Here is a 10,322-nt window from a genome sequence, read left to right as displayed (position 1 = left end):
ACAAAATTGCTGGATTAGCTTACTCAAAATGATTTATTCTGAATGTATGCTAAATCACTACAATATTGAAAATTTGTATTTATTTTGTCTTGTTTACTTTTTTTTTTTAATGCATTATAAAATATGAAATAATCTTTTGCCACTTTTTTTTTTTTTCTGGGATGCATAGGATTTTTCGATTTATTAGCTGATGTAATATTGGTAATAAACAAGCTTTCCTGTTAAGTGTTCAGCTTTAATATTTTATATTTAAAATAAATATCTGTATGTCTATAGATTTTTTCTCCCGAGTTTTGTAAAAGGAAGTCAAATATAACTTGTGAGAAATAAATTTTTTTGCCGTTTTGTTGATAATGGCCATGTGAGCGGAATAAAAATTGGTGAAGGATTTAATGCTCATCCTCTTTTAATCATGCATAAAGTCTGGCGGGCACACTGATGTTTTGATGTTTGGTGACCTTGAGCAGAGGAAAAATCTCTTCGTCTGACATAAATGTAAAATTGAACCCAAAGCAAAATAACACTGCTTTCATCCTGCAGTTCCTGGAAGACTGATGAGAAGCTGCAGTAAGTGACACAGAGGTACCGTGTAGATTCAGGCTGCAGCTCTGCAGTTCAGTCAGAAGAATGAGAGCTTTAGATGAAATAGTCCAACAAGATAAACTGAGGTCATCCCAAAAACTGTTTTCTGCCTCCCAGTCATAAAAAGTACAAAAATTGGTTGTATGTTGTATTTTGTGTACCGCTGCCTCTCTGTATCCTCTGCTGTTATTGATTTTATATGTGTGTATATATATATATATATATATATATATATATATATATTAGTGCTGACAAGCAATTAATCGCATCCAAAATAAGTTTTTGTTTATGTAATATATGTGTGTACTGTGTATATTTATTATGTATATATATACACACACATAGTATATATTTTGAAAATATTTACATTTATATATTTATATAATTTATATTATATATAAATATATTTAATATAGAAATATAACATTTTTCTTAAATATGTACATGCATGTGTGTGTATTTATATATAGATAATAAATATACACAGTAGGCCTACACACATATTATGTAAACAAAAACTTTTATTTTGGATGTGATTAATTGCGATAGGTCGTTTGACAACACATATATATATATATATCTGCATATCTGCACTGTGTTCATTTTGTTTGTCAGGCAGCTGTGAAGAGTCCTTTTGGAAACGCTGTAAAAAAAAAAAAAAGCTCTCTGTAGGGAAGCGGGGTTTTTCTGCTGACAAACAAAGCCACTTCACAGATTTAATAAGTTGTATAATTTTGTCAGATCTCTCGTTTCTCTGTTCTCCTGTCTCCTCAGCTCGGGTTTCAGCGGCGCTGAAATTGACACCAAAATTAAAACAAAACACTGAAGCGCATATGAATTAGTGATCGCCGCTGAAAGGATGAGCTGAACTTCACTGGACAATGGCGGGTCATGAATGGCTACTGAATGTGTATAAAGCCGTGAACATACTGTATGCGGTGGTTATAGGCTATAGCCAGTGCGTGAAGTTTAAAGATTTATTTTTTGGCATTTTTGCCTTAAAGGGGTCATATGGTGCGATTTCAATTTTTCCTTTCTCTTTGGAGTGTTACAAGCTCTTGGTGCATAAAGAAGATCTGTAAAGTTGCAAAGACTAAAGTCTCAAATCCAAAGAGATATTCGTTATAAAAGAATACGCCTACCTAAAACGGCTCGTTCTAACACGCCCCCACATATCTACGTCACTATTTGGGCGGCGCTGTGTGCAGTTGATCAAGGTTTATGTCGCACTCAATGCATCCCAGATAGCACGTACGCCTGCCAGATGTCTGTTAAAGATCGCTTGATCTGGAAAGCATCTGCTGTGTACAAACATCTGACAAACACCTGTAAGATGTCAGTTTTACATACATTCTAAATCATAAACATCTTAAAGACATCTATTTGATATGAAACATCCTATTAGGTTACCTATTGCAGATGAGCAAACACTCTAAAAATACGTCTTCCAGATGTAAAAGCAGATGTCAAATAGACGTCTCCGAGATGTACGTGTGCTATCGGGTCAGTCAGCTAAAGGCCAATTATCTAAAAGATTCACGAACAAAACATAAGGCGGTTGCGATTTAATTGCGCAAGTGGTTGCGACAGGTAAACCATGAAAAAATAACTTTTCTTGCTCCTTTTTTTAATGTTTGTAAACACTGAAGTAAAGTCGGCAACAACCTCTGGTTCACGCGGACTTTAAAATGTAGCCTACACATGATTTGTACTCTTATTATATCTGATACAAAACTAGTATGCATGACCAAGACGTAGCCTACAAATGTTGACTCGACTCGACCGTTTTCTCAACGGCTCTGGACTGGACGATACAAATGGCGCACTGTTGCTGTACATGGTTTATTTGTGCTAGCGGTTGCGGCTGGTAAAACTTAAATAAAAGCTATAAAAATAGTAAATGTATAAAAAAATAAAAAAAACTTGTATTTGTACACATAATCTGTACCCTGATTATATATGTTAAAACTTTGTATGTTTAACCATGACCGAGACATTCTAAAATGTAAAAAAAAAGCTTAACGTTGTTTTTTTTAAAGACCAAACTCAGTAAACACATTATTAAAGGGGTCATATGATGCGATTTAAATTTTTCCTTTCTCTTTGGAGTGTTACAAGCTCTTGGTGCATAAAGAAGATCTGTAAAGTTGCAAAGACTAAAGTCTCAAATCCAAAGAGATATTCTTTATAAAAGAATACGCCTACCTAAAACGGCTCGTTCTAACACACCCCCACATATCTACGTCACTATTTGGGCAGCGCTGTGTGCAGTTGATCAAGGTTTATGTCGCACTCAATGCGTCCCAGATAAAAATGTAGCCTACACATGATTTGTACTCTTATTATATCTGATACAAAACTAGTATGCATGACCAAGACGTAGCCTACAAATGTTGACTCGACTCGACCGTTTTCTCAACGGCTCTGGACTGGACGATACAAATGGCGCACTGTTGCTGTACATGGTTTATTTGTGCTAGCGGTTGCGGCTGGTAAAACTTAAATAAAAGCTATAAAAATAGTAAATGTATAAAAAAATAAAAAAAACTTGTATTTGTACACATAATCTGTACCCTGATTATATATGTTAAAACTTTGTATGTTTAACCATGACCGAGACATTCTAAAATGTAAAAAAAAAGCTTAACGTTGTTTTTTTTAAAGACCAAACTCAGTAAACACATTATTAAAGGGGTCATATGATGCGATTTAAATTTTTCCTTTCTCTTTGGAGTGTTACAAGCTCTTGGTGCAAAAAGAAGATCTGTAAAGTTGCAAAGACTAAAGTCTCAAATCCAAAGAGATATTCTTTATAAAAGTTAAGTCAACCACGCCTACCTAAAACGGCTCGTTCTAACACGCCCCCACATATCTACGTCAAGATGTTTGTGTTCTGTGTGATTCGTTGTGAAAGCGAAACTACTTTGTTTGGTCTTCCAAAAGAGGACACACGTAAGTACGTTTTCATTTAAAGGATTTGCCATTGATGATTCAAACGCGAGTTTTGGGCAGTGTGGATTAACGTTAGCACTTGTTGTTTGTCATTTCTCTGATCACAAATGCAGACATGGTTTTATGTTTACACGGCGCGATGCAACGCAACACGTAAAAAGACAGTATAAGTCCTTATAATCCGTAATTATGTCCCCACTGTATGCAACAAATGCCTCGTTTGTAATGGGTTTTAATGTTTATGTCTCGTCGCTCCGGCCGGACACGGTATGTGAGGGGCGTAACATTTCCGTCTCACGCTTGAGGTATTCGGCCAATCACAACGCACTGGATAGCTGGCCAATCACAGCACACCTCGCTTTTTCTGACCGATGAGCTTTGTAAAAATCGACACGTTTCAGAAAGGCGGGGCATAGAGGAGAAACAATAATGTACAGTATGTGGAAAATAATGTGTTTTTTAAACCTTAAACCGCATAAACGCATTTCATTACACCAAATACACCAAATAATGTTCTTTTTAGCAACATCATATGACCCCTTTAATAAAGCCGTTAACAAAGCCGAAAACCGTTATTAGAAAAACGCTTAATGTGGCTTAATGCATTAAAACAGTGTTTTTAAATGACCAAACTCAGTAAACACATTATTAATAAAGCATACTATGTACAGACAAGCAGATGAGTTCAGAATGAACGCAATGCGTTTAGTTATGCGTAAGCGTTTTTCTTCCATAAGCAGGGGCGCTATTGTTTGTGGGCCCCCCGAACACTCTGAACACTCTGAACCCCCTGAACTCGTGTCCCCCTTGGTAAAAATCGCGGTCTTGGGGGGGCGCGGTCTCCGTTCCCCCCTCGGGGGCCCCCTCTAACGCCGGGCCCTTAGAATCGTCCTAACTTCCTCCCCCCTTACAGTGCCCATGCCCATAAGGAAAACGCTTAACATGGCTTAATGCATTAAAACAGTGTTTTCAAAAATGCCAAACTCAATAAACATTATTAATAAATCATACTATGTACAGACAGGCAGATATGAGCCCATAATACGAATGCAATGTGTTTAATTACGCATTAAGCGTTTTCCTCCCATAGAAAACAGTAATAAGGAAAACGCTTAATGTGGCTTATAGCATTAAAACAGTGTTTTTAAAAATACCAAACTTAAACATTATTAATAAATCATAATTAATAAATCATTAAGCCATGTTAAGCATTTTCCTTAACGTGTAATTACACACATTGCCTTCGCATTCTGGGCTCATCTGCTTGTCTGTACATAGTATGTTTTATTCATAATGTGTTTACTGAGTTTGGCCTTTTAAAAACACACTAAGCGTTTTAGAATGTCCCACCATGATGTACAAAACAAGGCCAAATTTTTCCTACCCAACCACTGATACAGTTTTAATTTCAGTCTAAGATATTGTTCCTATGGTTCAGTCCATGAGAACATGAAACGCTTAGCCAACACGTGTGTGCTGTGACATCATCAGTTATCTGCTACTAACAGTGTCACATGACTGTATCTGATTTAATCTCTGTGCTTCTTCTTCACACACTGTCAGCCGGGCATCAGGCGATACCACCCAAGAACAGACTTGTCTGTCAAAACAGTCCTCAGGACACAGTGTGAACCGAACAAAGGGTTGGCTGGTCATTGAGCAACCAAATAGCCTGAATTACATGCAGCAGACATACTGTGACCTGAACAGATGCCTATGATCCATTCTGTGAGTAGCTGTTAAAATGTTAGATAAATAGTCTTTTCTCATTTATATCTTGGCTGCTGCTGTCTGAAGTCAATGCAGGTTTATTTGAGTACATGAAATGTGAAGTAAAGGTACAAAAATAGCTTTAATAAGTCATATAAATATATTTTTAACAGCTCAAATGAGTATATACACAACTATTATACAAGTGCATTTATGGAGCTTTCGGTTCACTCTGACAGTACAGTACACTGGATCTTGGCTTCAGGTTCAGCTGTTTCAACATCAGAGAATGGTACAAAATCTGGACGCTGCCAGTGAAGAGGGAGGCACGGAATCTTCCAGTAGCTTTGGGATGCCATCCAGAACTTGGAGTTTTGGCAAACAAGAGAACACACTGCAGAGCAAACGAATCTCAAGGTTAGATTAGACAGACTTAGAAATTATTCTCCTGGCTCTCTTTGAACCCTTGGAAAGATCTATTACATTTTTGGTCAGCTCTTTTTTTAGTAAATCATGATATTATCTTCTGCCATCGCTATTAACTTGGGACATTGTCCCATAATGTGATTTTGGAGACAGACGCTGTATGGCTTTTTAGATTAATTAAAAGCTGTAATTGGCTGATTAGTTTTAATCAGTCTGCTTTTTGACAGCAAGTTATTAAAAGCTCAGTGGTGTTCTTCTATATACTCTTGTGAAAAAAGTGCACTCAACTGCATTGAATGTGCACATGTAGTGCACTTCAAATCTTAAAAGTTTATTTAAAAAAATCTACTTGCAGATAATATAATATAAATTAAATAAATGGCAACTTAAGTGTACTTAGAGAAGACTTTCATGGCTATGTTTCTTTACAAACATAAAAACATAGTTCACCCAAAAATGAAAAATCTGTCATCATGCACTCACCCTCAAACCTGTACGAGTTACGTTACTGTGTGAAACATAAAAGATATTCCGATATTGTCGATAGCCATTGACTTCCATAGTATGGAACAAAATACCAGCAGCTATTTGGTTACCAACATTTTTCAAAATATCTTATTTTGTGTTCAACAGAAGAAAATTCATACAGGTTTGGAACAGCACAACACAACAGAAGAAATTACATAGAAAGATGTACTTAAAGTCCTACTTAATTTGGGTCAAAAACACTTAATTATTAGACATTTTATTTTAATTGCTAATAGCATGCAATCAAGTGTCTGAAAGCATTACATTCAGTTCACTCTTAAGTTTGTTATTTAAAAAAAATAATATTTCTGTAATAAGTACTCTTTTTAAAAGCATGCTGACACATACTTCTTTTTAACAAGGGTATAACTTGAAGAAACCTCATTTAGCTCTGTATTCCTCTCACCGTGAGCGGTAGTCCTCCAGAAACTGGCAGGGGTTGCGTTTGAGGGTCAGAGATCGGAGCGGCGTGCTCCTCAGCAGGGACAGTTCGCCCAGAGAGGAAATACTGTTTTCAGACAGGCACAAGTGCTGGATCTCAGGAACCTTTGGCAGCTGACGAATGGACGTCAAGTTGTTCCGGTGAAGATTCAGGATTTTACATCTATAACAAATGCGCATTCTCAATCAAGTTTTGCTAGTGATTGTAATATGTCACAAATTATGTTCTACCTCATATACACTGAACTCTGTATTATTGTCATTGCACTAGATGACAAAACAGTAAAGCAAGCAGGATTAATGTCTAATTATCTAGTGTCCAAATAGCCACTGTCATTTACTAAGAAAAATATATTTTTCATATTTAGTTTTCGCAAGAAAAAAGCACAACATGTGTCCTGAATATCTGAAGGACAATTAAATAAATACATTTTAAAAATCCTGAAATTTGACATTTTTTCCCCCACAAAACCTCACAGAATTACAAATGCAATGCAAATTTAACCATCTATCAGTAAGACCCATATTCAAATAAAATAATGTGATTAAGGTTGTTTTTAACACTGAGTTTGATGCTAATACATAATTAACAGCTTCCTTCTTACTGTAAAATAAACTCGTCATATGAGATTACAGCACGCAGCTAAAGTTGCACTACATGTTTTTTTACACAGCCATACACATACTGTTACAAAACAACCAATGCAATATAATAGGACAGCCTCCATGGAAAGATCAAGAGGGAGTTTGTGTTATATGGTCCACAGACCACAAACCAGATCTCCATCTAAACTCATTTACAGTGTCAGCAGCATTCAGAATGATGTTCATGTGCACTCAAATGAGAACATCTTTCAGTTGTTATAGTGTAGAGGTTAGTTTGGTACCTTGGCAGTCTGACAGAACTGAGATCTCTCAGTGCGTTATCCACCAGCTGCAGACGCTCCACCCGGATCAGTCTCCTCAGGATGCGGATGAAGTTCTCCAGCTGGTACGGATCTCCTAAGTCCTGATAAGACAAGTTCAGCACCTGGGGTCACAGAGACAGAACCGTAAACGCAATACGAAGATAACCAGCTGGTCGCTAGACAGATATCGAGATCTATACGATTTTTTTGTGTTTTTGAAAGGCTTTTATGCTCACCAAGTCTTCATTTATTTGTTAAAGAATACAGTAAAAACAGGAATATTGTGAAATATTATTACAATTTAAAATAACTGTTTTTGAAGATATGAATATATTTAAATGAGTATATTTTAAAAAGTAATTTATTCTTGTGATCAAAGCTGAATTTTCAGCATCATTACTCCATTCTTCAGTGTCACATGATCTTCAGAAATCATTCTAATATGCTGATTTACTGCTCAATAAACATTTCTGATTACTATCAATGTTGAAAATTGTTGTGCTGCTTCATATCTTTGTGGAAAATACATGACACATTCATTTAGGATTTTTGATGAATAAAAAGCATTATTTATTTTTAATAGAACTCTTTTGTACGATTTTAAATGCCTTTACTGTCACACTTGATCAGTTTGATCCTTGCTGAATAAAAGTATTAATTACTTTAAAACATAGATAGATAGATAGATAGATAGACAGATAGATAGATGGATGGATGGATGGATGGATAGATGATGGATGGATGGATGGATGGATGGATGGATAGATAGATAGATAGATAGCTTGGTGTCTCACCACACAGTTCTCCCAGTTCTCCTGGAGTCTCTCCTCCCATTTCTGTCCTTCATCCTCCCTCCTCTTCCTCCTGCCTCCTCTGAGAAATATGTCTTCACTGTTAACGGACAGCTCGTCTTCATCAGGCCCTGTTTGACGATTGATGTGTGTTCTGTGATTGTATTATGGTAACACTGAAAAAATATATAAAAGAAGGGTGACCCCGAATGACCTCTTACCCTCTCTGACCCTGGGGTAGGCGAGCTGGTCTCCACGCACATCATGCTCCTCTAGCCAGTGCCACGAGGCAAACCTGAACCGACTGGATGGCAACTGCATGGAACAAACACAATGACAGCATTCAGTGTTCATTTAGACACGTGAGCTGTCAATCAAACCACACGCGACACTTCATGAATGACTTTGAATCGACTTACTGGAGTGGCAACAATGCCAGAGTCTGGAGTCAGTTCCACAGAGAAAGGAGTGTGTGTGTCGCTTAACTCAGAGTAGTGCGAGTGAGACTTGGGGAAACTTTCACTGCTGGTGTTCACTCCAGAGGAACTAGAGCGAGAGCCATTAACAAACATTACAGAGGCCTAATGCTTAACGGAGATCACAGGCTGAAATCTTAAGTATTTTAATCACAGTTTCAATATATTTCTAGCTATTAGTGAATGTTCATTTATAATGGAGTGTAACCAAATACAAATATTTAAATACCAAAAATTTGCACAAATAGAGACAAGTCCTTGTTTGTATCTCAAAACCTAGTGAGCTGACTATCTAGAAGGCAGAGTGTAACATATTACATGAACATGTTTATAAAATTCAAGATGTTAATCATATGACTCTCAAAAATGTTGCAGGCAAACAGTGTGCTGCCTATGTAGGGCACTCAGAAGGTTTTGAGACACAGCCTGTGTGTAACGAGAGCCTGCGCGTCCTTACATCCGCTGGGCTGAGGTTCTGGTGTAGATTACCGTGAACTCTGCACCCTGATCCGGATTAAAGTCACCCACGACACCCGAGCACAATATATCAGAACATTTGAGAATTTCAGCTCACATCTTAACGCTGTTAATGGCTATTGATTATGTAGTATGTCATGTGAAACTGCTGCCTGTAAATGTACATTATTTTACAAAGTGTTTACAATAACATATAACAGCTGTAACACGGCAATCGTTTATATAATGCCTTTATAACTGTGGCAATATCGTAATAATTTATTTTTAACCCATTAATAAATTAGGGTCGATCTTCATGTTCCAGTGGTAATTCCCATAAATTATGCAGAAAAGTATATCAGCAGTTTTCTAAAGACGATTAAAGTAGAGAAATCTAAATTAAAAGCCATATGAGTACGCGTTTATTTTCGGTTTCAGGCAGTGTTCAGAAATAAAACGGCAAATGTGCTCCATATTAGGAGATATTTTTCAAAACTGTTCCTACCTTTCTGACATGTCCGTTGGTTCTGACAGATCCCTTTGGCATTTGACACGCAGTGAAGTGAGTTACTTAAAAGGAATATAGTGCGGTTTCCCATTGATGTTGGATGAATGTGTGCTCAAGTGCGACAGGTGGGAGTGAGCTCTGCGCATGCGCGCGGCAGCGTCGGTTTCAATGCTCTGCGCACGGAGGTCAGTCAGGGCATCAGTGTGTCTAAGGTTGCACTTCAGTGACTTTTGGAAAATGCAGTATAGCTGTGAAATGTCAATATATAGCTGTACCCCGTTTATGCTGTAAATAATTAGCATATAGTTATTGTACATGCAGGCTTTGTGAGATAGACCATTTTGTACTTTTGAAAAGGAATGTCACACCACAGGACCATTTAAATGAACTGAAATGAATGAATGAATGAATAATAAATAAGAATGTACATCTCTTTCAGTAAAAGCAAAACTCAAAACTTGAATTTATATAGGATATGCTATTACAATTAGTCACACCAAATAAATAAATAAATAAATAAATATCCATCGACTCTTTGCAAATT

General features: G+C 36.8%; 1 protein-coding gene across 1 annotated transcript; it reads right to left on the bottom strand.

Moving 5' to 3' along the window:
• Positions 1–5,325: 5,325 nt before the first annotated feature.
• On the bottom strand, positions 5,326–9,922 carry LOC107705778 (uncharacterized). Its single transcript, XM_016509228.1, has 7 exons — positions 9,776–9,922; positions 8,758–8,884; positions 8,560–8,653; positions 8,342–8,469; positions 7,527–7,669; positions 6,605–6,802; positions 5,326–5,638 (listed from the first exon to the last, which is right to left on the bottom strand). The coding sequence occupies exons 1-7, from the start codon at positions 9,784–9,786 to the stop codon at positions 5,527–5,529; spliced, it is 813 nt and encodes a 270-aa protein (XP_016364714.1). The 5' UTR covers positions 9,787–9,922; the 3' UTR covers positions 5,326–5,526.
• Positions 9,923–10,322: the final 400 nt, after the last annotated feature.

This window comes from Sinocyclocheilus rhinocerous, unplaced genomic scaffold (genome assembly GCF_001515625.1).
Source record: "Sinocyclocheilus rhinocerous isolate Xijiao unplaced genomic scaffold, SAMN03320098_v1.1 scaffold834, whole genome shotgun sequence".
NCBI classification, from domain to species: Eukaryota; Metazoa; Chordata; class Actinopteri; order Cypriniformes; family Cyprinidae; genus Sinocyclocheilus; species Sinocyclocheilus rhinocerous.
Note: the sequence above shows the minus strand (reverse complement) of the source record. Positions and strands in the feature narration are given on the sequence as shown.